Source organism: Cydia amplana, chromosome 26 (genome assembly GCF_948474715.1).
Source record: "Cydia amplana chromosome 26, ilCydAmpl1.1, whole genome shotgun sequence".
In the NCBI taxonomy this organism is placed as follows: Eukaryota; Metazoa; Arthropoda; class Insecta; order Lepidoptera; family Tortricidae; genus Cydia; species Cydia amplana.
Window position 1 is genome coordinate 4,217,015 of NC_086094.1, and position 27,055 is coordinate 4,244,069.

General features: G+C 40.9%; 4 protein-coding genes across 4 annotated transcripts in view; 2 read left to right on the forward strand and 2 right to left on the reverse strand.

Moving 5' to 3' along the window:
- Positions 1-1,049: 1,049 nt before the first annotated feature.
- LOC134660239 (gelsolin, cytoplasmic-like) lies at positions 1,050-17,184 on the forward strand. The gene is made up of 20 exons (XM_063515984.1): positions 1,050-1,136; positions 1,923-1,997; positions 2,708-2,900; positions 3,822-3,937; positions 5,242-5,419; positions 5,849-5,940; positions 6,643-6,753; positions 7,179-7,310; positions 7,667-7,784; positions 8,213-8,336; positions 9,069-9,204; positions 10,030-10,095; positions 10,929-11,001; positions 11,251-11,354; positions 11,774-11,899; positions 12,837-12,954; positions 13,541-13,689; positions 13,993-14,103; positions 15,693-15,818; positions 17,048-17,184. Exons 1-20 carry the CDS (start codon positions 1,074-1,076, stop codon positions 17,102-17,104), a joined length of 2,268 nt encoding a protein of 755 aa, XP_063372054.1. The 5' UTR covers positions 1,050-1,073; the 3' UTR covers positions 17,105-17,184.
- Positions 17,185-17,562: 378 nt separating this feature from the next.
- Positions 17,563-19,113, reverse strand: LOC134660320 (MIP18 family protein galla-2). The gene is made up of 2 exons (XM_063516068.1): positions 18,805-19,113; positions 17,563-17,785 (listed from the first exon to the last, which is right to left on the reverse strand). The coding sequence occupies exons 1-2, from the start codon at positions 19,079-19,081 to the stop codon at positions 17,589-17,591; spliced, it is 474 nt and encodes a 157-aa protein (XP_063372138.1). The 5' UTR covers positions 19,082-19,113; the 3' UTR covers positions 17,563-17,588.
- A 540-nt stretch (positions 19,114-19,653) lies between these two features.
- Positions 19,654-27,055, forward strand: part of LOC134660236 (intersectin-2) — a 33,303-nt gene continuing 25,901 nt past the window's right edge. Inside the window, exons 1-8 of the mRNA XM_063515981.1 lie at positions 19,654-19,771; positions 21,435-21,558; positions 22,706-22,804; positions 23,115-23,193; positions 23,289-23,678; positions 23,811-24,077; positions 24,835-24,949; positions 26,045-26,196. Coding sequence (XP_063372051.1) covers positions 21,439-21,558; positions 22,706-22,804; positions 23,115-23,193; positions 23,289-23,678; positions 23,811-24,077; positions 24,835-24,949; positions 26,045-26,196 — 1,222 coding nt within the window. The 5' untranslated portion in view covers positions 19,654-19,771; positions 21,435-21,438. The remainder of the gene's footprint in view (positions 19,772-21,434; positions 21,559-22,705; positions 22,805-23,114; positions 23,194-23,288; positions 23,679-23,810; positions 24,078-24,834; positions 24,950-26,044; positions 26,197-27,055) is intronic.
- LOC134660049 (uncharacterized) lies at positions 20,758-21,216 on the reverse strand. Its single transcript, XM_063515750.1, has one exon. The coding sequence runs from the start codon at positions 21,214-21,216 to the stop codon at positions 20,758-20,760; it is 459 nt and encodes a 152-aa protein (XP_063371820.1).

The following is a 27,055-nucleotide window of genomic DNA, read 5'->3' on the forward strand; positions in this document are numbered from 1 at the left end:
GACAGGAGGTGGCCATATAAGACAACGAAACCTAATTAAACCTAGATCGCATTTTTCAACCGATTTTCGTGAAATTTTGTGAGCAGGGGGCCGATTTTTAATATTTTAATGATTATCGATACGAAGACCGTTATCGTTTAAATGAAATTACGATATGTATATAATTTATCATATTACAGGATGATTGATTTTTTAACTTCTCAAGTACTTTTCAATTAATTCCGTACAACAAAAATTGATACCATAAAGCTTTAAAAAAATAACAAGATACATAAAATATAACCAATTTAAGAAGTTAGAGTCAGACCAAGCTAACTCTGCAGCGATTCTGATATCACAGACTGTGCAAGTGTTATTTTAAACGTCATAGAACTTTGACGTTGACTGACTGACACTATGTATATGTATAATCCTTTTTAGTATCCTCCTATTTGCATAGGTAATAAGTAGTCTAAATAGCTGTATTTCCAGTGATAAAAATATAACATCGATTACTACTTACCATGTATACACATTTATATTATCAAAAGATTATCTTATCATCTCAAACAATGTTCACATCGTACCTCAATTACCTACAGTCTGTATAAAAACTAGCATAAGATGATCTCTGATTACTTATAGTTCTCATTAACTTTGAGGTCAAAGATATAATGGACTCTGGTTTTATTATACTGCTTAACCACGCTAAAAGACGTAACAGTCATTTGCAAATCAGTTTTAATTTGAACTTTATTGTACAAGTATACAGTACACAATCGAATGGGTTTCCCAATGGCCGTTAGGTCAATATTCGTGGCAGTCTAAGTGACTCATTGGTGATGCATGACTCACAATTATATACACGTCGTATCTGAAGGACAGATAGGTATCCTAACATCATTCAAGGCGATTGCATTTAAAGCACTCAACTGTTTTATTGTTCACTTCAAAGTTTGAGAGCCTTTGTTCAGCGTTAGTAGTGACTTGTAGATAGCCTGTGATTTTCAATTGTTTTACGTTTACGTTATACTTAGGTATTTGCGTTAGTGTTCGAGTGACTTTGGTAGTGTTTGTTTACTTTTTATTGTACAATGGATCATCCGGCATTCGTTGAGGCTGGAGCAGCGGCTGGGATTGAAATATGGACCATAGAGGTAAGTATTTAAAGTCTATTTTATCTTTAAAAATAGTAAATTGAGTTTTATTTGGTGGTGGTGGTTTTCATTATTTAATATATTAAGGCAGCGGTTCTCAATCTTTTTTTTTGACGGAACCCTTTTGGAAAGCGAAATACTTGATGGAACCCTACAATAAAACAATAGTTTTTAGAAGTGTAGTTTTTTATTAATAAGCATAATAATTATGCTTATTTTATTATTCTAAATTGTTCTAAATTCTTGCGGAACCCCTGCAGGGGTGTTGCGGAACCCTAGGGTTCCGCGGAACACACTTTGAGAATGGCTGTATTAAGGGATGTGGATCAAGGGTTTCTAAACGTAAACAGCCTACACATAAACTAGTGCAAATAATTGTAAGTAATAAGTATATATGTATATATCTAGCTGTAAATTTTATAGCTAAAGAAGATGGCGGTACCATTTTGTTTTCTAGTGCCATTTTATTAAGTGTGCATTTTAGTAATTATCATGCCTATTAGGGCATTTTTACATAAAAGTGGACCATACACGTTTTTTTTTTCGAATTTCTATAAAGGGGCTATTCATAAATTACGTCATTTCAAATAGGGTAGGGGGGGGGGTCATTCGGAGCATGGTTTTTGGATGATTTTAAGGGGGGGTCAATAATCGTCAAAAATAGATGACGTAATTTATGAACACCCCAAATTATGATTACGAATGATTATGATTATTTTAATATGCGATTAGTTTTATTCCTTCCTTATGAAATGATTCTTATCTAAAATGTTTTATTGATTCTAGAAATTCGAGCCTGTCCCCATAGACAAGAAAAAGTATGGAAAATTTTACAATGGAGACTCGTACATCGTGTTGAAGGTGAGTTGGTTTTCATTTAATTTATATACCTACCTTGATTATTGTCCTTGGTAGGTACTTGTATTGACACTACCTATACTGAAAATAATGCTTAGAAATAAATAAATGGTTAAACTGTTTAGACGATAACGGTTTCACTCACTTTAATTTTTAGTCGCTATTGGCGACATATTTCGGGCCCTTCAGGGGTCCTTCCTCAGGCTCGAGTGCTCGCGGCGACTGCAACGAAACGACTGCAATGTCACGAAAGTTTAATATCGAAATAAATGGTTCTCGAGATATTTAGCGATGTGACAGACAGACGGACGGACAGAGTCGTACCATAAGGGTCCCTTTTGTACCTTTTTGGTACGGAAGCCTAAAAAGGAAGTCATCTTTGTGGGACACTATTATTGAGAAATTAAATAATAAATCTTCGATAGTTAAAAACGAATCACATTTTATTCGCTAAACACAAGAATAATATATAAGTCAGTAGGTTGACACCCAGTAATCAAAATTGGCTTACCGGCCTGCGTCCGCAGGCGGAGGTAAGCGAATCAAAGAAGTTCGCTACATCTTTACTGTCTTATTAGGTATACCTAATAAGACAGTAAAGATGTAGCGAACTTCTATATATCCCCTTATAAAAGAGAAATAGTTGTACGAAATCGTACTTCCCCTCGCCATGCTGTAAACGACATGTCTTACTTACTTTATTTCTGATTTAGACGACAGGTGACGATCAATCCGCGCTCTCTTACGACGCTCACTTCTGGCTAGGTTCCAAGACGACCCAGGACAAGAAGGGCTCTGCAGCCATCTGGACCGTGACCCTGGACGACATGCTGGGCGGACGGGCCGTCCACCACCGCGAGGTCCAGGGCCACGAGACTGGACAGTTCCTGGGGTATTTCCAACCTGGTGAGACTTTTATCATTTATCTTCAGGCAACTAAGTGTAAGACCTGAGTGGACGCTCGAAGCGGAGCGTTCGGCGGGACGTGCAGCGTGGCTGTGGGCTCACGTGTGATGTGATCAGCGTGCACTCAGGCCGCTCCTATACGCTTGCATTTGTTTAACATGCACACCGCACGCCCCGCCCCGCTGCACGCACAACATGAACGTCCACTCAGGCCTCACACGTGGCGCAAGATGACAAGGCACATGAGCCTCATCGATAAAAGTCTTAAGATGTGTCCAAGTCGATTGACTGCGCTTGTCAAGCTATTCACTGGATACATTCGCAATAGGTACCACTAGGTACCTTATACTCTTTGTTTGTCTGGATGAGCATACATTTCTAATGTGGTAATGTGACAGGGCAGTTCTTTGCACGCTCTTGTCTTAAGGCCCTATGATCGTCTCTGAAGCACGTTCGTTAGATTAATCGCACCTTCAGCATGTAAGTATCTCGGTTTCCGCTACCGCCAGTGGTTTTTTAAAATTTCTACTTCGCTTGTTTCAATTAATTTATCTTTTATTTCACGTATCAGCTTACGAAATAAAAGATATTGAAATATTGTTGATTACTTCATGTTGAGTGGCATTTGGTTCTAGTCAGACATCTATAGTTAATACCTATTCTAGTTCCTTGTGAAACACGCATGCTCTATCTTCACTACATAGTATAAAATAAAGTCGCTTCCCTGTCTGTCTGGCTGTATGTATGCTTAGATCTTTAAAACTACGCAACGGATTTTGATGCGGTTTTTTAATAGATAAAGTGATTCAAGAGGAAGGTTTATGTATAATTTGTTAACCCGTGCGAAGCCGGGGCGGGTCGCTAGTATACATATAAAAGTATCTAATAACCTGCGTTTTCACATTTCCGTCTTATTTCCAGCAATCAGATACCTGGAGGGCGGGAATGAGTCCGGCTTCAATGAGGTTGAAACGAACGCTGGCGCTGAGAAGCGATTACTCCGACTTTCTGGCTGCGACAACATGAGGATTGAAGAGGTCAGAGATAGCTCATCGTCAGCCTATAAGTATAGGGGTTCTACTTTTATAACTACCATGGGACTTAATCGCGTAAGACTTACTTTTATTTATAGCCTGATGTTTCGAACGTGACGCTACGTTCATGGTCACAGGCAGACTGGCGAGGAATTGTATCAACATCTTGCTGCGCGGGTTTTGCGAACTACCCGCACTTGATCTTGATTATTCACTTGTACGCTAGGGTTGACACTTTGCCTACACACAACATTCACGACATCCGATGGTATGAGATGGGATGTTTTTTCACCCTTACATTTGCTAATCACTTTCTATGTTGATGTTGATTTAAATCAATATATAGGGGATCTGACCATATACTCTGAGGGGTGAATGAATATGAATGTTATACTGTAAACTTTTAATAGGGATGACACAAAATCGCAAAAAAAAATCTGCTGTTCCATTGAAATCATTGACGTATGTAATGATATATTCGCCGAAATGAAGGTATGAGATAATAGTTTTTTTTTTTTTTTTTTTTTTACGTGTGAAAAATCATTTATTTACAAACAAGATATATACAGTGTATTACTAAAAGAAATTAAAAACTAGCTTAATAGTTTGATTTTTGTTTTCGGAGTTGGCTCCATAGTCAAAGTAAGTATTTCATTATGACCAACTACATAATTATCCAAGTACTTTCATTTGGCGTTTGTCGATGTAGGATTATTTTGCCTAGACTCCCAGGCCTTTTGTGATTGTATGAGAGGGTTTTGGCCAGCTGAATTCCTGCCATTGCAAATGCATGCAGGAATGAAAAGCAACAAAATATCAAATCATGGGCCTACAATACTAAATCTGTCAGCTGTGTATCAAATTATAATTATGCTATTTGTGATTAATGGAAGTATTAAAGATAATCAGTAAAATTATTGATAAAATTCTCTGAAAACTGATTTGTTTTATCGGCGTGATAATCAAATAGTTTAATCGATTAATTTACTTGGGAAGCAGATTGAGAAAATTATACTTTTTTGCATATTGAGTTACATAATAATTATGTAGGTAGTTATGTTTCGAATTCATACATTTGCTACTTGCATTTAGTAGCAAATGTATGAACTCGCACTGAACACTAATCAATGGTGTGGTGAACACCTGCCGACCTTCAAATCCTCGCAACGCTCAGGATTTCACTTTTCGAACCACTCGCTACACTCGTGGTCCATTTTTGGAATGTTTCGCTTGCTCGGGTATCAATATTAGCACGAGAGAAACCATTTTGCCCCCTAAAACAAATATTCTATCGTTGACGGTGACAGGTTCCAACAGAAGCCTCCTCTCTAACCAAAGACCAGTGCTTCATTCTGGAGAACGAGCACGACATCTTCGTGCTGATGCCGGAGGGCGCCAAGGCCACGCAGAGACGGAAGATCATCAGTGTGGCTAACAGTCTGCGGGATGACTATCACAACGGACGGGCCACCATCGAAATCATTGGCAAGTTTTGGAAGTAATCCCTACTCATCATCATCCTATCGTATGTCCCGTACTGTGACGGGGTCCGCTTTCCTGCTTTTCTCCTTCCACTTTGCTCGATCCTGGACATCGGTTTCCGCTAACTCTCAGGAGTTTAAATCTTTGGCGATGACATTGCGCCACCGCTGTGGGGAGTAAACCCTACTGATATTAGAAATGTGAACTCTGTCTCTCTGTCTGCCTGTTACCTATTCATGCTTAAACCGCTGATCCGATGTGCTGATAATTTGAAGCCCGGGGAAGGACATAGGGTAGTTTTATTTAGTCATCATCATCGTCATTCCACATAGGCATACTCTGGTGCCTTGTCAAACATGTTGCCAGATTGATCAAAAAAGTTTAAACAAATCTCCCATGAACTCTAAAAACAATTGAATGTTTCGTTTTCAGACGAGTTCTCTTCAGACGAAGATGTGGCGCTGTTCTTCGAGACCCTCGGCTCCGGGTCCAAGGAGGACATTGCTGACGACTCTGCTGAGGAGGTACCTTTTGCATTTGGGCCATTTTATTTAGGTTTATAGAACTTTATTTTTCTCAAAGAAATTATACATTTCACTACAGAGAAACTTAATTACAGCAGAACTAAATATAAATAATCAGTAAGTATAGCGAGTGCATGCGTACTCACTTACAAAGCTCTTAACTAAAACTTAAAAATAAATAAATACTATAACTTATGTTTGGTTAATACCAACTTAACTAAATATAATTTGACTACTTTACAGTTGCGTAAAAGAATATGTAATTACATATATTCTAAACCACACAATGTGAAAGAAACTTTATTTGTGTAATAAAATTTTACTAGGTACTTTATTAATCTATAAATAAGTTAACTACCTATATTTAACAAAACTCAGTTCGAAACAAAGACAACAAACCAGTAAACAGTGGGTAAGGAAGAAGCTACAAATTGTTTAAAGTTGTCCCCTACACTTTTTTTTTATTTGTGAATTTATATGTTATTTCTACTCAGAATCACGAGCTCTTTCTATCGTAATAGGAGAAAAAAGTGTCCCAAGGTTTATTTCCCATTCCATTAACATTTTTTCATAGACTTTGTATTGTATAGCGGTTTCGGAATGGAAAGATCGAAAAATGTATGGAAATCTTGGGACACTTTTTTTCTCCTATTAGAATCAAAAGAGCACTTGCAACTTATTAATTTCCTGTGTTACTTTCAGAGCTACACCCGGGACGGCACGACGGTGTCCCTGTACAAGGTTCTGACAGGAGACGAGCTGGAGCTGGTGGCCGTCAACAGGCCTTACAAGCAGAAACACCTTACTTCCGACGTGAGTTATTCAAACCGAGGAGTTCAAAGCATCGGGGGTTATTAGTATTATCCTACCGCCGGGTACTTTCTGCTGGGACGGACCTCTGACCGTAGAAAGTACCCGTACTTAGAGCATACAATAAAGGATGACTCACGTTAGACCGGGCCGTGTCCGGGCCGGAGCTTCCGGAGCTTCGTTTTCTATGGAAAGCATCACGTGATAACCGAAAGTAAGCGCCGGAAGCTCCGGCCCGGACACGGCCCGGTCTAACGTGAGTCATCCTTAACAGAAGTAGCCTTTCAGTTAGGTAATACCCTGTCAAAACCCATACACCATGTGTTAGAATTGTCTCATGAGTATTTAGTTATCTGTTGAAAGAAAAGTACAATCAGCAATAAAAGCTTGTATCAAAAATGATTATTTGACAAAAAACCATTATTTAGGCGATCTTCATCCTGGACACGCCCTGTTCCGGCGTGTTCCTGTGGCTGGGCAGCGACGTGGATGCCGACGCCAAGAAGAACTACCACGACGTCGCTCAGAAGTATTTGGAGATCAAGGGATACCCTTCTTGGGTAAGGTTTGATTTGATTTAGTGTAAGGGCTGAGTGGACGCTCGCTCGGCACGGCGTGCAGCGTGGCTGCGGGCTCACGCGTGATGCGAGCAGCGTGCACTAAGGCCGCTCCTATACGTGCGCATTTGTTTAACATGCACGCCGCACGCCCCGCCCCGCTGCACGCCCAACAAGAGCGTCCACATAGGCCTTACACTTAGCAACTATATATACATTCTTATACATATATATCATAACATTCATAACTAATAGTGCTAACTTTTTCTGATTTTCCCGAAATATTATTTTATATATAAGTATGGACTATTAAAATGTATTTTGTTTTAACATATCCTAATAATATTGTTAACATTCAGTTGCCAGTGACCAGGGTGACAGAGGGCGCTGAGAGTTCCACTTTCAGACAGTTCTTCAACAACTGGGAGACCGTCGGCACGGGATACTCGTCCGTACGGAGTTACGTCTCCGAATTCGGTAAGAAATTGTCATACATATAATACCTAGTCGTCATCTGATCGTGGTCATATTTGTAGTGAAATTGCTCCAAAGGTCTACAATGACGCTTACGCTTAGCCTTTTCGACGCCGTGTCAAACACGAAAGCTGTCACGCTGACGCCACGTCACCGAAGTGTCAAAACTGAAATTGAACTTTATGCATATGCACTGTAGGTCTATATTGCTCTGTGGTCTGTGACCGTTTAATCGGTCTTTGGCGTTGAACATATGGTGCGGATATATCGGTCATTGGCGTCCAAAAGTTTAAAAATAACTGGGGGAAAGCCAAGATGACAATCGTTCGCAGATAAACGAAACGAAACGCTATCTGTCTCTATCGCACTAATATTGAAGATTTTAATCATTAATTAGAAGTTTTTGATAAAAAAAATATCGACACTTGCAGATGCTGGCTACTATTCCGGAGACGCCGAAGAATCAGCCGCCACAGCCAAGCTGATCGGCAAAAGCGCAGCCGCGCGAGGCTACATGCCCGATCTAGGGGCTGGTAGTCTGGAAGCCGTATTTAGGTATGAAAACTGTAGTGTAGATAAAATAATTTTACTTGGTACAGTTGATACAAACTAATTATTCAAATAAAATATGTTGAGTCGTACCAAGCTACTCTGAATGACATGAGCATTTCTCAAATAATTTGTACATTTCGATCACATCTTAGACTTCTATAAAAATTTCCACCATATTTCCCAAAATGTCCAAGAAAGTTTGTATGAAACATCCTTTTTTGTTACCAGATTTCCTTACACATTTGGTAACAAAAAAGGAATGTTTCATACAAACTTTCTTGGACATTTTGGGAAATATGGTGGAAATTGTTCAGCTTCATGTACTTTACCAGCATACCAATTTTTATAGAAATCTAAGATGTGATCGAGATGTACAAATTATTTTGAGAAATGCTCACATTTGAAATTACAAAGTGTGACATGCATAGATGGTTAGGATCCTAATTCCTAATAGATACCGTGGTATACGCGTGCGTTCGTGAGGGACAAAACATAGGCAATGCGACAATATGATTGGTCGAATTTATTTGTTGCCCACCATAATCCATACTAATTTATGGTGGGGAATAAAAAATGTGAGACTGTGACAAGGACAAACAATAATAGCGCTTTCGCTGCTACTCCTACTGAAAGATGCATAAGACTATACGGCAGTCATTTCTCCCACCCCTCATGCCTGATCCAGTTAAAATTCATGCCCCTGCGTAAAAAAGTAAAGTTGTTTTTTGTCACCAGGCTATCAGGGTGTGAGCAAGAGGATGTAACCGAGAAGATGGCCGAATCCCCAGCTCTGTACAGCTCAGAGTGTTACGTCGTCAAGTACCAGTGCAACGAGGAGAGCGACGGAGCATACGTCATCTACTGGTGGATTGTAAGTCTATAAAACACATGAAAAAATCAATTTAGTTGTTTGCACCTCCTAAACAATAATACTTTTATTTACAAACAAGATATATATGTCGGCGGCCGATCGTAAGATCAGGCATATCGTGAAATTCCTAGGCATATCGTGAAACGTGAAAGTCTTTGACCCGTTACCTGAGTCGACGGAGCCCCGCTACGCGGGGCTCCTATTTCTGGGCAGTTTGCCCTTCGGGCATCTAAAGCAACCTAACGAACCTATCCTACCTATACATACATTTTTTTTTTTTTTTTGTTATTAATGTGTATTTTTAGAGTAAGTGAGTTGACGAAGCCTGTTGTGGATTTTATCGCTGTAGTTTTTTGTGACGATGCCTGTAGCTGATTGTAAGTTTGTGTTTACCTGACGAAGCCTGCGTTGCGGATATAAAAGTATGGTCTCTAAATAAACTTAAGTAAAGTAATTAAGCTATTTATTAAAAAATATTGGTTTAATGTCACTATCGTCAAAACATTACACAGGAACATTACAATCTGTCTGATCTTACGATCGGCCGCCGACATATATACAGTGGTATTACTAAAAGAAACTAAAAACTAGCTTAAATCTAAAATAGGCCCTTGAGGCATTGTACCAAGGATGCTGGCGACATTTCCTCGCTGTATCGCAATGCTGATACGTTGTGCGAGGTAGCCGCCAGCTCTTCGGTCTCCTAAATAGTTTAATTAATATTATCATTTCTCCACTACCTAAAGGTTGTCTGGAAGAAGTCGCTCTTTAGCGATAAGACCGCCTGTTGTTACCTCTGTCTTCATGTATTATTTTCCATTTTAGGGTAAAGATGCGTCGATTGATGACAAAAAAGCTGCGCGTGAACTGGCCACGGACTTAGAGGTCGAGGTAAGAACCATCACTACATAGTACAAAACAAAGTCGCTTCCCGCTGTCTGTCTGTCTGTATGTATGCTTAGATCTTTAAAACTACGGAACGGATTTTGATGCGGTTTCTTTTAATAGATAGAGTGATTCAAGAGGAAGGTTTATGTATAATTTGTTAACCCGTGCGAAGCCGGGGCGGGTCGCTAGTACAGTTATAAAGAAGAAAACCTACCGACTGCGCCAGTTAGGGCAACTTGCACCATTTACTTATCCGGGGTTAACTGGTTAAACCTGGAGACCCTGGAGTAACTGGTTACCAGTACAATTTGACACTGGGTTAACGGGTTAACCCCGGGCTAGTGGGATGGTGCAAGTGACGCTTAGGTATTACTTACATCTAGTATAGGTATCTGCACTAGAGTTGAAGTCACGTACAGTCAAATGCAGAGATAGTTGACCCCCTTTGCAAACAAAGGCTCTATGCAGGGGGGGTCAGTTTCATTTTGGTGTGAGGTCTCACAATGTGAGGCATCAGATGTGAACCTGTACGGTTACCATCAGTTTGACACTGACATAAACGCCGTCGAGAACGTAAATTTACTTTCTATACATCCCGTTTGCACTAATATGCGAGTGCGAGCGAGATGTATAGAAAGTAAATTACGTTCTCGACGGCGTTTATGTCAGTGACAAACTGATTTTTATCGAGTATTAGTATTACTGAATCGCGATTAGAAAGGGATTGAGATAGTTGTCAATCCATATTGACTTTGACGTAAGTGTATGGAAATCTGTTATTTCTAATCCCTTTCTGATCGCGGCATGATAATAATAAACATACGCTTTTTTTTCAGATGGACGAAACAGTCACGGTAGTGAAAGTACCTCATGGGAAGGAACCAAAACATTTCTTAAGCATATTCCATGGTAAGAACATTTATCTGTCATCGGTCGATGCCAATCAGCCCTAGTAGCACGGTCGCATTTTTATCGTTTATCACCATGCCTGTCACGTTCTAACAAGTATATAAGTGCGAAAGTGACGGGCATAGTGATAGTCGATATACACCTTATAAACAACGTCCCCCGTCGCGCTCAGTAAACCAGGTTAATGCCTCCCTGGGTGTTTTAAAGTGTACCTAATTATATTTCTATTAATTGTTTCACGTATTTCAGGCAATTTAAGCATTTTCTACGGAGGTAAAGATGTGGACTATGCACCTGTCAACTCCTGTAACAAGACCAGCTCTGAAGAAGACGCATTCGTTCGGCTTTTCAGGGTGAGGCAATATTCATTACCACATAGCCATTTTAAACTATACACATAACAGTCACACGTACACATACATGCACCCCCACACATTACAACTTCGCTTTCTTTGTTTTTGGTAGATTGTAAAATGATTGCTTAGTTAATGTTTACCTTATTCTATTCTTATTTTTAGGTTCTTGATTTAAATTTTATTCCGTTCCTTCGTTTAATGTAATGTAACCTTTTAGTAGTTATATTATAATATATTCATTTTTTCATTCATACGCGGAATCGTAAGCGCCTGTCAACAGTGTCAACACTGTTACATACACGCACGTAAAATTGCTATTATTTTTTGACAGGCGCTTACGTTTCCGCATATACCTAAATTATTTAGATCATATCCCAGTATCCCACACAGTTGACATAGAGTTTTGTCGGTTTCAGGCGCAAGGAACGACAGAAGGGGTGGACACGAGATTCATACAAGTCTCCGAAAGTTCCGACACGTTTCAAGACGATGGTGTTTTTGTGTTAGAGACGCCTGATGTGGTCTACTGCTGGTATGGAAAGGTGAGGTGTTTTACGTTTTCTTGAGTAAGTACTAGTTTGAGTCACATGAGGAATATGTAAACTTAAACGCTTCAACACATTAATTTAATTTTGCAACTTTGCAACAGCCTGAGGGCCTACCGCGAACCACGTTCGACGTGTTGCCTCTTTGTCGCACTTGTAAATTCGTACGTAAGTGTGACAGGGAGGCAACACGTCGAACGTGGTTCGCGGTAGGCCTTCAGAAATGCAGCAATAAATACGAAAAAATATCAACGTGCGCGTTGGAGTCTGCCATCTTGTGGCCTGAATCGGAAACATAAACATACAATTGCCAAAGAAAATGCTGCCATCTACCGTTCTCGTACGTTTTCTTGTGTATAGTCGGTTCTGCAATGTGGGCTACATCGGTAGCATTAAACTTGACAATTAAGGTTTATTCGGGTAATTCCGGAAATCGAGTAAGCCCGAAAATCATTACAAAATCACTCATATTCTGTTGTAGTAAGAGTCAGCTTTCGGAATTATCCGCCACTATTCGTTCATTCGGAAATACCCGAATACACCTTACAACTAGCGCCAAAAATCCAACGGATGTGCTGTCCCCTACAGTTCACGCACGCTCCCTTTATCTGCGTTCCTGTCGTCAGTTACTGAATTAAATAAGGTGTTGAATCGCTTTAGTGTACCGAAAACCAACCAACTCTGACTGTGACTTCTTAACCAACTTAATATTATATACCTACCTGTAGACTGTTGTGTTGTTATGTAACTAACCGCCTTCATTTAGATATAAATAGTTGTAAATATGAAATGTACCTGACGTGTAAAACTATGTTTTATAAAGGAATAAATGAATGAATGAATGAAAACGTACGTGAGCGGCTTTAGAGCTCTTTTAACATTATCTAAGTAAGCAAAGCTAAAATACAAAGTAAAGCCAAAATGCTTTTTTCAGGACGCATTGCCCTTAGAGCGTGAATACGGGTCCAGCTGCGCGCAGAAGCTTGCTGATGGTAAAGAATGCCAGGAGGTGGAGCAGGGCGAAGAACCTGGCCAGTTCTGGGATGCTCTAGGTAAGGTTGTTTAGCCCTTTAGTTGGCGTGAACAGGCTATAGCCTAATATCAACCTTCGTGCATTCCGACAAGGTTCACGATGGCGTGCCGCGCACTAACGGCGTGGCGTTTAAAGGGAGAAAAACAGCAGCGTTTAAGAAATCGGGAAATATATGCTAGCGTCAATTAAAAACTGATTAAATAATATAGTATAGTCAATTCAAAGATGGCTGAAAAGAAACAAAATTTTAGTGTTGTCAAACCAAAAAGTACATAAAAATGTTGCCAGTACATTTAAGTACAGTAATAGTGGAGTCCAGACAAGACAATTTTTCGCCAATCTGATGAAATTGACCGATCGAATCAGGCCGTGCGGACGCAAACGTCTATTTGATTCCCCGATCAAATCAGCAGGTGCGGACACAAAACTGATAATTTTCGAAGTTAGTATCTATGAAATGCAAATTGGTGATTAAATTGTGTACGTGTGGACGCTAGATGAGATTGGCGCCAATTATTTTCCTGATCAAATCGGTCGATTTGCCCAGCTCGTCTGGATACGGCTTATACCGTTTTTTCTTTTTTAAATATTTTTTTCTTCTTTAGGAGGAATAGCAGAAGAGAAGGAAGACGCTTCAGGTTGGACATTGGAAGTGAACAGGCGTGTAACGTCACCACCCACTTTGACCACTGTCAGTGTGTCTGTCACCGGGAAGATCAAGTTTGAAGAGTTGCCCCTGGACTATAAGCAAGAGGTCAGTGTTGTATGGATCAGGTTGGACCTTGGAAGTGAATAGGCGTGTGAAAGTGCCGTAATAATCTTCATAATTTGATTAAGTTTATGCTGGCGCTTCACACTCTGTATCATTGTAGTCCATATGTGACGTTATCTATGAAAAGGGACCTTATTGTAGATGGCGCTTACGGCATTATTAACGATGCTCCGATATAAATACAATGCCGCACGACGCTGTGCGACAATAAGGTCCCTTTTCATAGATAATGCCCCATATTGCATCTGATAACTGATATAAAATCGTGAATAAAACTTTTTCCAGGATCTTTCTGACGACGGAGTGTACGTTCTGGACACGGGAGAAGAGTTGTATCTGTGGCAGGGCAAAAACATCCCTGAGCGCGTCAAGTCTGCCAGGGGTCAAATTATAGAGGTAAGTTCATCTGATTTATACCTATCTATCTATCTAATACCTTTAAACGAGCAATTCTTGTTTATTTATTTATTTATTTATATATATATATATATATATATATTTCGGGGATCTCGGAAACGGCTCTAACGATTTCGATGAAATTTGCTATATGGGGGTTTTCGGGGGCGAAAAATTGATCTAGCTAGGTCTTATCTCCGGGAAAACGCGCATTTCCGAGTTATTATATGTTTTCCGAGCGAAGCTCGGTCACCCAGATATTATCTATAACTAGCGACCCGCCCCAGCTTCGCACGGGTTAACAAATTATACATAAACCTTCCTCTTGAATTACTCTATCTATTAAGAAAGACCGCATCAAAATCCGTTGCGTAGTTTTAAACATCTAAGCATACATACAGACAGACAGACAGACAGCGGGAAGCGACTTTGTTTTATTTTATACTATGTAGTGATCTAACCTAGTTTAGACACCGTCTGAGCTATTGCACTGATTTGAATAGAACAAAGTAAGCGAGAGCGAGTATTTAGTTTATGTGTATCGTCTGTGTGTTTACGAATCTACTTATTCCATTCTATAAACGCATTTTCATTGAAATTTTACATAAACTATGACATTGCCACACTATGACTATGACATTGCAAAAGCCATGCAGAGATTGCAGTTATCTTTGCTCCCACTCTAAAGTAATGGCGTAACCAAGTCGTGGTCGCCATGTAAAGCTATATGAACAATCAGACCAACCAGAAACAACCGGAGGGACAATAAGCTTGTCGTCTAAATAGCTCTTTCCCGAGAGTACTCGTAGGTACCTGTCGGAAAAAAGGCAATCTTCGCTAGCCACGGGGAATTTTCACTAAATTTCATGCCCGTTTAGAAAAATAAAAAGTGCTATAGGCCCCGTGCATGAACTATAGGGGGCAGCACAGGAGCCGTCAAATTTTTGGCGCGAGGCGTAAATGTGTCGTTTATGCTCCCGATGTAGCCTACAAGATGGATGCACAGTGAAACATACCGACGAGAACGGTAGATGGTAGCACTTGCTTTGGCAATGCATATGCACATATGTTTCAGGCCACAAGATGGCAGACCCTCCAACGCGCACCGTCCCTATTGAGTGGCTAAAGCTTTGGTTTCCTCCGAAAGCGGTGCCGTCATATAGCGGCCGTCTCCATACAAATACTACGACATCCATATTTAGCCGTATTATTTAGTATGGACATAGAGAAATATAATAAGACAAGAGTGCTCACTCCATACATCAGTTAGACTATTAATTTCAGTGTCTACATCTAGCATCGAGAAGCGGAACTATCAGTACTGCTACTTGACAATAGATGTTGCACCGACCGGAAAGTCTTATCTCAACAGCATAAGACTTTCCGGTCGGTGCTACATCTATTGTCAAGTAGCAGTTGATAGTTCCGCTACTCGATGCTAGATGCTAATAGTCTTTTTGGTACTAAAACTGATGTATGGAGTGAGCAATCTATGTATTTTTTCTCTATGGTATGGAGACGCTATCCTAGGAAAACCGATCTTAAAAGTTCAAAGAAAATGTCTGTTATTATTAATGTATTTTGCACAGGAATACATAGCGGACGACGGATTGGACCGCACCGTGGACTCGGCTATCGTAGTGACCGTCAAGCAGGGGGCGGAGCCGAAGGTCTTCAAGAACATCTTCCCCAGCTGGGAGGACGATATGTGGGACGTAAGTATATCATGTGGCATAACAGACTAGGGTAGTGACACAACTAGGTACAGGAGAGACCGTTAAGCTGGCCATACACACTAGGGTACGCCTGCGCAGTTTTACCTGTACAGTTCAACTGCGCAGGTAAAAAGGAGCGTGTGTGGCATTCGACTGTGCAGTTTTCTACGACTGCACAGTTGACCTGCGCGAATATGAAAATAGATATTTTTTACCTGTGTGCTCTTGAACTGTACAGTTAAAACTGAGCGTGTGTGGCGTTCGCCTGCGCAGGCCTCAGTTGATCGCGGTCTCGTAAGCGGAATGAAACGCTAGTTGAGTTAAATTAACTTTATAAATCAGAGCCCTGCCTAATTCCCCTGATGATAAAACATGTTTTTTATTCTTGTAAGTATTATTTTTTTAGACTTGAAGTATAATACATGGTGATTTGGTACCATATGTCTGACCATACTCCGAGGTGTGGATAATGTAGGTCATACTCATATTGAACAACTTTTATTATTCGTTATTTTTTGTCTTTCTTGCGCTTTATAATTAAAAACAATAACGTTAATATATAGTGCTGCGTCAACATCAAGCACAGCTGACGACGGTGCCATGGCTACACAACTGAGAGTTTGTGCAGGTTTACCGCTGCCGTGTGTGTGCTCCACCCAGCTAGGGTTTACCTGTGCAGTTTAACTGTACAGGTAAAACTGTGCAGGCATACCCTAGTGTGTATGGCCAGCTTTACAGGGCGAGGAGCAAGTCTTCAGCTTTTTCTTAGTTGGCAGGACAATGTGTGGGATGTATTTTGGAGCATTCCACAGGCTGTCTCGTACAAACGCGTTTTATTTCCTGTGTCGCGACTTTTTTTTCTGCATTTAAAGCAGGTGATTATTTTTCTGTGCATATTTTTAACCATTTGTCATAGAAAAGGAAACTCTTATACTTGCAAATCTTCAGAAAATTCGCGTTTGTACGGGACAAACGGTAGACAATTTCATGGAATGCTCCTATGGTTCTTAAGACTGGACCGCACCGTGGAGTCGGCTATCTTGAGTGGGGTTTCCATACAACAAACGCGTTTTTTTTAATGGTACGGAACCCTTCGTGCCCGAGTCCGACTCGTACTAGGCCGGTTTTTTAAATTAAGTTCCATAAATTAAAGAGGACAGTAGTGTAGTAATATTAACTTTCATTGACTTGAGATAATATTCCATTTTTAACATTTGTGTTGTTCACAGAACCAAACATCATACGAAGACCTGAAGAATGAAGCCATGGCAGCCAACTCTAAATAAAAACCATATAATTTAAGCTAAGCATTTTTTATTTATATACATTAACAGTTTTATTACACTTACTAAATAAAATTATTATATTATAAAATAAAAATGAGACTTTCATTTACATAAACCTACAGGAGGTTTCCTTAGAGTTTAGCCATATTCTGCAAGGTGAAAATAGGTCCCCAAAATCTCAAAAAAAAAAACGAGCAGTACAATTTTATGGTTGGCCCATAATAAAAGTTGTACAGAATGACCTATATCCTCCTAAGCGCCACTTGCACCATTCTACTAACCCGGGGTTAAGCGGTTAAACCGTTAACCCAGTGTCAAATTGTACTAGTAACCTTGGTAACTCCATATTAACCGGTAAACCCTGGGTTAGTGGGACGGTGCAAGTGGCCGTAAGGCTCTCAGTCCTAGCTACTTATACAGTTTCATAAAATTTAAATAATATTCGACGACGGTTGGTAAAAATGGTAGACCTGTGATCTTAAATCTATAATGACAACGGTGATACACACTGATTAATAATCTGCACAAGATTATTGTTCTCCAGAGCAGCAGCGACACGCTCCTTGTCCGCTAACTGCTTGTTCACCGCATGTTCGGAAGCATGTGTACCCTCTGTGACGGTTACCGTCACTTTGAACCGGCTTGGGAGTGCTCGGAGAAGCTGGACTCGGATTGATAGGCCTGGAACAGTGTTAGGTAGAGTTAAACACTGCTTAGGCAAGAGGAATTAAATTTTTATAGCTGTACATTTACATTTATGCGTAGTCTGTCTAAGCAAACGTTACACAAACTTGAACAGATAAAAGTGAGGATGGGTCATTATAACCTCTAGCTGCCCATATGTCAAACCATGCCAAGCAAAATTAAATTTTATTTTGTCAACACAAAGTTCAGATTAGAATGGAACAGGAGACCTTTTTATAGGTCTCTGGGCGGGTAGAGGATAAACGTCGTATTTTCGTAAAAATTTGAAATTAATGACAACATTGCCCACTTTGTCATTGCAAGTGCCATGCTAAGTTAGGGCTGCCATCTCTAAATTCGCCGAACACGGACAGGCGTAAAAAACCCAGACATTTGTTGTGTGTTGACATTCTCGCAGGTCCTACAATAATCCTCATAGACACTTCTTTAGCAACAGAGTGGTCAAAGTTTGGAACAAACTCCCAGAAGACGTAGCATCGGCCCAAAGTGTCAATGAGTTCAAGAACAAATTAAATAAGCACAACGCAAACTCTACTCAACACGGAAAACTCTGTTGATGACTCTGGATACAGGCATTATCAGTTATTTCAACTGCCTGCCTGCTTTATAAATAAATAAATAATAATTTGGCGTAAATAGCATTTTTTCCCCAGACGTTTTTTTTTTTTTTTTATACCACATAGGTGGCAAACAAGCATACGGGCCGCCTGATGGTAAGCAGTCACCGTAAGACGTACGTGTCCGAAGATAATATTATAAAAAAAACCATCGCTTTTTTTCATTCAAAAAAGTGGACACTTTTTGACATCCTCCTGGACGGCCTCCAAACTAGGACAAATCCGGGGAAACCCGGACGGATGGCAGCCCTATGCTAAGTTAGCTTGGTCCAAGTAATAATTTCAAACAGAACAGCAAAAGGCAATTGGGGCTGAGTACCTAACTCTTTCTTTTGCGTCGTATTTTGAGTAATAAAGGATCAAATGTTCTATTCTCACCTATGAGTGTAGCCATACTGCAGTGCGGTATCGTGGGCGTGAAATTAACATGCACAGTGTTTTCCTTATTATTCACAGTAATATTCTTCTCCTCCAACACCCTCAGGTCTTCCAGCGTCAACGGATGTTCAGGGTCGTTGATGTTGCGTATGATATCGAAGATTTCCCGCTCATCTATCTCGTCAACGACGTCCTCGTCGTGGTCTGTAGACGTTATCTGACGCTCTGAACCCTTCTCGTATACGTGAGGATTGAGATTATCGGCGACCTTCGTCATTTTTGAGCTTTTGGAAAAGGAAAAACAAACAATAAGCGTGTACTACAGATTTGCACAGCTGTGAAATAATGAAATGACGTGACACGTGACGTTTTAAACTTTTAAAATACTTTGACAGAAACGTTCCGAGTTTCTTTATTGGTATATGCTGGTAAAAACTAAAACCTTTACTTTTGATTACCTATTTCATTACAGCTTAACTTAAGTTATTAATACAAAATAATTGTTAAAAATATTAGTGATTTTGGTTTCACATTGATTTAAATAATCAAATCAATGAAGATGCGTTAAAGTAAAAAGTTTGGTATTTAAACACAACCGCAGGTACGTTCGGAAATTGCTATGTGTTTTTTTATTGTTCGTATTTTGCCTATTTTGCATCCTTATGAGTGTGATAGTGCTAGGTGAAAAAGAGTTATCAAAAAAAGAATAAAACAAAACTCAACTCAAAGCTCTATCTTTTTCAATCATAGATTAGATTAATAATTATTTTTTTGCAATCACACTACTTAACGTTACGCCAATCACCATTTTTGAACGGTACATGGTTGTCAATTTTGACAGTTTCATGAGTTTCATTGCGATCAATACATTCGGGAGACTTCCTGCCTAGTATTTTTCCAAATAAATTACGTTTATTAGGAAAAAGGGGCGTTAGAAACACTAAAGACCCTCGGCAACACGTACTACGTGAGTATTACCGCTGTAATTACTATACAAGTGTTGTGAAATCGATATCATCCGCCGAAGTAATAAGGGAAAGTACTGTAGGTACGTTATCTAAATCTTTTAACACCTGTTTAATGAACATGTCTTTGAATGTCTCATTGTTTGCATTGGTTACAGCGTAAGAGGCTCGTTAGCTTTATGTACCATTTTTTACTCTAATATCTTTTGCCACATTATTTGTGGAGACATGAAAATCTTACTTTATCAGATATGTAGTACACAGTGGGACAAACCCATTCAATTATTAATGTGTACATTATATTATTACTTAATAAAATTTCTCATTCTTAATGTTGTTCTAATATGTGTCCAGTAATGTTAAGCCCCGTCTCCATATCGCGCGGCAAGCTATCGAACATTGGCTCGCGCGGCAGCCCGGTCAAAACATTATCTAGACCACATTATTGGTAGTAGGTGTAAGTACATTGTATAACAACACAACACAACAATAATGGTACAAGAGTAGGTACATTATTGACTCGTTCATCAATATTTGACATAACCTAAGAAATATACATTCATACCTACTTCCATTCACTATAATTACTGAGATTCTGTGAGGTGATGGATGCGAGGCCACAGAATAAATAATAGTACTAGGTACAGAAGACTCACTCTCTAACAAAACGCGTCTATTACAATCAGCACAGATATGGCCGCTAGGTGGCGACAGCGCCACGCGCGGCTTATGGCTAGCCACCATTCACCAAAATTGGTGTGGAACGGATGTACTTTTAGCTACCTGTAGCAAAGCGACGAAATCGCGGAGTGAGCCACGCCTGGCGAGGCCTACATCCGTGAAAGTGTAATTATAGAATAGTAATCTGTAATTGTATTATTTGTAATTATTTGTTTGTACCTGATTGTTATTTATTATTATTATTCTATAAGCAGGCAGGCAGTTGTGACAACTGATATTGCCTGTATCCAGTAATCATTGATAGTTGTCATTGACAAGTAGATGTATAGGTGTGCTTGTCTAGTTGATTCTTAAATTGGTTCACATTTTGTGCTGAGACCACATCTTCAGGAAGTTTGTTCCAAGCCCTCACTACTCGGTTGCTCAAAAAGTGTTTGTATGGGTTACTGTGGGACTTATGCCTTTCTAACTTTAAGTGATGACCTCTCAGACGGGTGTTGTTGTTGCGCTTGAACATTTCATGAAAATCCTTGAGGTCATAGTGCCCAGAGAGTATTTTATACGTCTCTATTAGGTCTCCACGTTCTCTGCGGTGCTTAAGAGTAGTGAGCTTCAGTTCCTTCAGTCTCTCCTCATATGGTTTGTTCTTAAGTTGCCTTGGTAATTTCGTGAAACTCCGTTGCACCTTCTCCAGCATATCTATGTCCTTGGCAAAGTAAGGGCTCCAGGCTTGAAAAGCATACTCCAGTATGGGTCTGACGTACATTTTGTAAATTTTTAACATCATTTCTGGTGTCAAGGTTTTGAAAGCTTTTCTAATGAGGTAATAATAATAATATAATATATATAATATGTACCTGTCTGGTATATATCAATGTTAAGTTTCATGGCGCATTGGATCTGTCCGTAAGGTCATGTAAACATTTTCAAATAAAATACTAATTTATTGATCAAAACACGTAATTTGCCTTGTGTTTGCCGCAGCAAAATGGGAGATCCGTGGGTGATACAGCCACATGAGCACGCTAAGTTTGCGGAGCACTTCCGGAACCTCGGCCCGGCCAATGGGAACCTGAGCGGGGAGCAGGCCAAGCGGTTCATGTTGCAGGTAACATGTATAGGACACACATTATTAGTATCATCTTAAAACGCTTAATGTATCGCTTGGATCCCCTTGACCCATATGGTAGAAGAATTCGCTGGCTATGGATGATGTCTTGATGGCTCAGATGGCAGAGCGCTGGAGTATTGATCCAGTGGCCGTGAGTTCAAGTCTCAGCCAAAACAGTAATTTTTCAACTTTTAAATTTATTCTAAGCTTAATAGCATCGTTCGCAGACGTTTCTGCTTGTTAAAAATTAAAATTAGTATCCTCTCTTACACAAGCATATTGTGGATATATGCAGTCATATCCGAACCCGAGGTCGCGGCAAATCTCGACCATTGACGAGATGGACTTGACGCCTTTACAGGAACTGGTGTGAGACGGGTCAAGACCGGGATACGTGGAAAGTGAGGAGGGAGGCCCTTGCCTAGCAGTGGGACACTAGGCTCATATAAATAAGCTCATATAGTAAAGTATGTGAAAGCAAAAACCGGATTCATCCTGAGGGTCGCGAAGTTAGAATCTCGACACAATGCGAATTTTAATTCGTTTGTGGTGACCATTCCGACTGAACATCTAGCGACCTTCACCAAGGAGGAGTTTTGGCCGAAGGGTGTCAAGTTTCGGCGGTTCCGCGGCCGGTTCCCTGACACTGCGGGGTTGCGTAATACATCGCAATCATAATGTGTTTTTTAGTGTTTAGTTATATTTTTATAATATGTATGCTAGTTTTAAGGTATTTATGTATGGGCCACTAGTTGCCTGAAATAAACGATTTCATTCATTCATTCATTCAAATAAATAAAATTCCGCAACATGAAACTTTCAGATCAATGATGTAAGAAAAGCAAGTGAATAAGCATTTATTTGTAAGAAAAGCATACATTGTCAAGGACATTCTTATGGAAACAGTCTTCTAAACCCTTTACCCCCTACACTAAAAAGGCTTGTTAACTTAAACATGTGTATGTTTATCTGTCTGTGGCATTGTAGGATCTAAACAATAAAGCAAATTGTTTCTTTATATTGAAAGCCCTATCTTTCAACATGGTTCTAAGCAATTTTTGTTGGCACCTCATAATAGGTGTTTTTAATAAAAAAAATGTTTCTTTTTTTATTAAAAAAAGTTGTTATATTTGTTTTTCTTCAGTCCCAACTGCCACCACCAGTACTTGGGCAGATATGGTCTTTGGCTGACTGCAATGCCGACGGGAAACTGGACCTCAAGGAATTCTCTATTGCTTGCAAGGTAAATATGAATACAACACTTAGTATTTGTTTTGACAGAAAAAAAACTATTTGGCGTAATATTCCTATTTGATGACAAAGTTGTATTCCAATTTGAGCCTTATTTATTTATTTAATTATAATAGGCTAGATAACAAATTTTCATTTATATCATATCATAAAAAAAATTCAAATACCCTATGCCGGATGTCGACTATGAAAATAGTAGTTTTTTGGTACCAAAACTGTTGTATGGAGTGAGCACTCTATGTATTTTTTTCTCTATGGTATTACGTCTTAACACGTGTAATTAAGTTAACATTTTATTCCAGATAATCAATTTGAAACTGCATGGTATTGAAGTACCCAAAGTCCTGCCGCCATCTTTGCTGGGATCACTCAGCCCCACAGGTAATTTAACATAATAAAATGTACAGTCAGCTACAGAGATAGTTGATAGGATTGTCTGTGTCAATGAAATTTAAAAACACTAATCTTTTCCACAGGACCCCCAAAACAAGCTTTCCCAGCCCCAACGAAGCCCCCAATACCCCCCATGCCTTCAGTCCCCCAACAACCTCTAATCGGGGGTATACCGCCACAAGGGGGTATACAACAACCAACCCAGTCACTACTGGGTGACTTCGGACAACCATCACGCCCGGCCGGACCTATTGTACCTGACCTCATATCCGGTGTCAAACCTATGACCCAACCTATGGCACCAGTCATGCCTACACAACCAATAATGCCAACCCAACCGATCATGCCAGCGGCGCCTCTGATCCCAAGTCAACCAATGGCCGCTCCAATGATACCAACGCAACCAAATCAACCACTGGCGCAACCAATAGTGCCGAATCAACCTTTGGGGCAACCATTAGTGCCAAATCAACCTTTGGCACAGCCAATAGGGCAACCAATGATACCAAACCCACCTATGGGTCAACCGATAATACCAAACCCACCTATGGGTCAACCGATAATACCAAACCCACCTATGGGGCAACCGATAATACCAAACCCACCTATGGGTCAACCGATAATACCAAACCCACCTATGGGGCAACCGATAATACCAAACCAAGGAATGGTCCAGCCGTTGGTGCCAAATCAGCCACTCGTAGGCGCAGCGCCATTGTTATCATCCCCACCAAAGCCTCTGATATCGGGGACGACCATGGGGTCGTTGGTTAGCAGCCCCCCGAAGCCAGTGAACACGGTCGCGGGTTCAATCCAGCCTGTCACCAGCACTCCCATTGCGGCTGTGAAGGCTGAAGAGACTTCTAAGCCAGGTGAGAATTTTGTAGCTTTTTAGGGTTCCGTACCCAAAGGGTAAAAACGGCACCCTATTACTAAGACTCCGCTGTCCGTCCGTCCGTCCGTCTGTCACCAGGCTGTATCTCACGAACCGTGATAGCTAGACCGTTGATATTTTCACAGATGATGTATTTCTGTTGCCGCTATAACAACAGAATAAATATGCCGCTATAACAATACTAAAAACAGAATAAAATAAAGATTTAAGTGGGGCTCCCATACAACAAACGTGATTTTTGACCGAAGTTAAGCAACGTCGGGCGGGGTCAGTACTTGGATGGGTGACCGTTTTTTTGCTTGTTTTTTTTTGCTTGTTTTGCTCTATTTTTTGTTGATGGTGCGGAACCCTCCGTGCGCGAGTCCGACTCGCACTTGGCCGGTTTTTTTTAACAAGCTTTTATTAGGTCGACCTGTATGTAACTATGTAATGGAATCTTGCAAGTTAAATTTGATCCACTTCCCGGTTTCCGATTGAGCTGAAACTTTGCATACACATGTAAGTCGGGTGACAATGCAATATTATGGTACCATCGAGCTGATCTGATGATGGAGGCAGGAGGTGGCCATAGGAACTCCGAGATCAAACAACGCAACCTAATTGTGTTAGGGGTTTTTAGAATAGTCTTAGAATAGTCTCGATGAGTATTAGTTGTCTGTCGTAAGAAAAGTACAGTCAGCGATAAAAGCTTGTACCAAAAATGAAATTTTTGCCAAAAACTTATTTGTCTTTAGCGTCACTGGCAGGCTCAGCGCACGTGTCGGCCGTCACAAGTCCCGTGGAGCCGCTCGGCGTGATGAGTCCGCCCGCTGTCGCTGAGTGGGGTATCCCGCAACCACAGAAGCTCAAGTAAGTCGCTTATGTATGTCTTAGTGTAAGGGCTGAGTGGACGCTCGCTCGGCACGGCGTGCAGCGTGGCTGTGTGCTCACGCGTGATGTGAGCAGCGTGCACTAAGGCCGCTCCTATACGTGCGCATTTGTTTAACATGCACGCCGCACGCCCCGCCCCGCGGCACGCACAACAAGAGCGTCCACTCAGGCCTTAGGTACTACGTAGGCGAACAACACGCGAACGCGAAGCGAAGCGACGCGGCGCGGGGTGAATCAATCCTTTGATGCCTGTAGAAGTGTCCTATGTGGGCGATCTGGTTGCGAACGCGAACGCCTTGGGCCCGCCGCGCAGCACGTAAGACGCAGCGTTACGTGGTACCCTTAAGGTCTATATTCGTCATTAGAATTTCCCCCATCTCGTACTTTGCTCATAGCTAATACTCATACACGTTTCCGTAACACTTGTATTTTTAACCCTTAGCCACAGAATAAGTAATAGTACTACCGTACAGAAAGAACACTTCCTACAAAACCGAAGTTTGACAGCGAGTCAGGGTCGAATCATGATATCCCTTTCTAACTTTAGGGTTGCCAAAATTCAAGTCATTATCTTATCTGTGGTCGTGCACGCAATGGGACGTCAAGTTGTGTTAACCCTAATAATTGCTCGGAGCAATGCTGAGCCGAACGGAGCCGAGTTTGCCCGAAGTCAGGAGTGTCTCCCGACTGCCTTAGCCAAATTTTGCGTGGTGAGTAGATCATACGGAGTCACCCATTAATTACGTGACATGTTTAGGGGGACGGAGGGGGTCATTAAAGTGTGATATGTTATGACAAGCGGAAGGGGGAGTCACAAACTTTGTGACGTCACTTTATTTCATCTATTACTTAACCTTTTGGACGCCAAAGACCGATATATCCGCACCGTAAGTTCAACGCCAAAGACCGATTAATCGGTCACCGACCACAGAGCGACATCGACCTACGTGCATATACATAAAGTTCAACTTCAGTTTTGACACTTCAGTGATGTGGCGTCTGAGTGACAGCTTTTGTGTTTGACACGGCGTGGAAATGGTTAACCATCACTTCACAGTCGTTGATTTCTTTCAGGTACACTCAACTCTTCAACGCAACAGACTTGCAGAAATCCGGCTGGGTATCCGGAGCTCGCGCGCGCTCCATCATGCTCCAATCACGTTTACCTCAGGCTGCGCTGGCCCAGATATGGGCGTTGGCGGATTTGGATTCAGACGGCCGGCTCGGTAAGAAGGATTAACAACTTTACCGCCTTGTTTATATGGTTCAAATTCGAATTTAACAGCCTTTATGAATAGCCGGCCCGGTAAAGAAGATCGCGTTTTAAAAGCAACTATACTGTCTGGTGTATACGGTTCATATTTGAAATCCGGCTGGGTGTCAGGAGCTCGCGCTCGCTCCATCATGCTCCAATCACGTTTACCCCAGGCTGCGCTGGCCCAGATATGGGCGTTGGCGGATTTGGACTCAGACGGCCGGCTCGGTAAGAAGGATTAACAACTTTACTGTCTCGTATATATGGTTCAAATTCGAATTTAACAGCTTTTATGAATAGCCGGCCCGGTAAAGAAGATCGCGTTTTAAAAGCAACTATACTGTCTGGTGTATACGGTTCATATTTAAAATCCGGCTGGGTGTCAGGAGCTCGCGCTCGCTCCATCATGCTCCAATCACGTTTACCCCAGGCTGCGCTGGCCCAGATATGGGCGTTGGCGGATTTGGACTCAGACGGCCGGCTCGGTAAGAAGGATTAACAACTTTACTGTCTCGTATATATGGTTCAAATTCGAATTTAATAGCTTTTATGAATAGCTCGGTAAGGAAGATCCCGTTTAAAAAGCAACTTTACTGTCTTGTGTATACGGTTCATATTTGAAATCCGGCTGGGTGTCCGGAGCTCGCGCGCGCTCCATCATGCTCCAATTACGTTTACCTCAGGCTGCGCTAGCCCAGATATGGGCGTTGGCGGATTTGGACTCAGACGGCCGGCTCGGTAAGAAGGATTAACGACTTTACCGCCTTCTTTATATGGTTCAAATTCGAATTTAACAGCTTTTATGAATAGCCGGCCCGGTAAGGAAGATC

What these genes read in the sequence shown, in the direction of transcription:
- LOC134660049 (XM_063515750.1), bottom strand. Translation starts at nt 21,216, where the DNA reads ATGTACGTCAGACCCATACTGGAGTATGCTTTTCAAGCCTGGAGCCCT.
- LOC134660320 (XM_063516068.1), bottom strand. Translation starts at nt 19,081, where the DNA reads ATGACGAAGGTCGCCGATAATCTCAATCCTCACGTATACGAGAAGGGT. An exon ending in CAGTATGGCTACACTCATAG is followed by an intron (nt 17,786 to 18,804) that starts GTGAGAATAGAA and finishes ACACTGTTCCAG; the next exon opens with GCCTATCAATCCGAGTCCAG.
- LOC134660239 (XM_063515984.1), top strand. Translation starts at nt 1,074, where the DNA reads ATGGATCATCCGGCATTCGTTGAGGCTGGAGCAGCGGCTGGGATTGAA. An exon ending in CCAGTTCTGGGATGCTCTAG is followed by an intron (nt 12,955 to 13,540) that starts GTAAGGTTGTTT and finishes TTTCTTCTTTAG; the next exon opens with GAGGAATAGCAGAAGAGAAG. An exon ending in CCAGGGGTCAAATTATAGAG is followed by an intron (nt 14,104 to 15,692) that starts GTAAGTTCATCT and finishes TATTTTGCACAG; the next exon opens with GAATACATAGCGGACGACGG.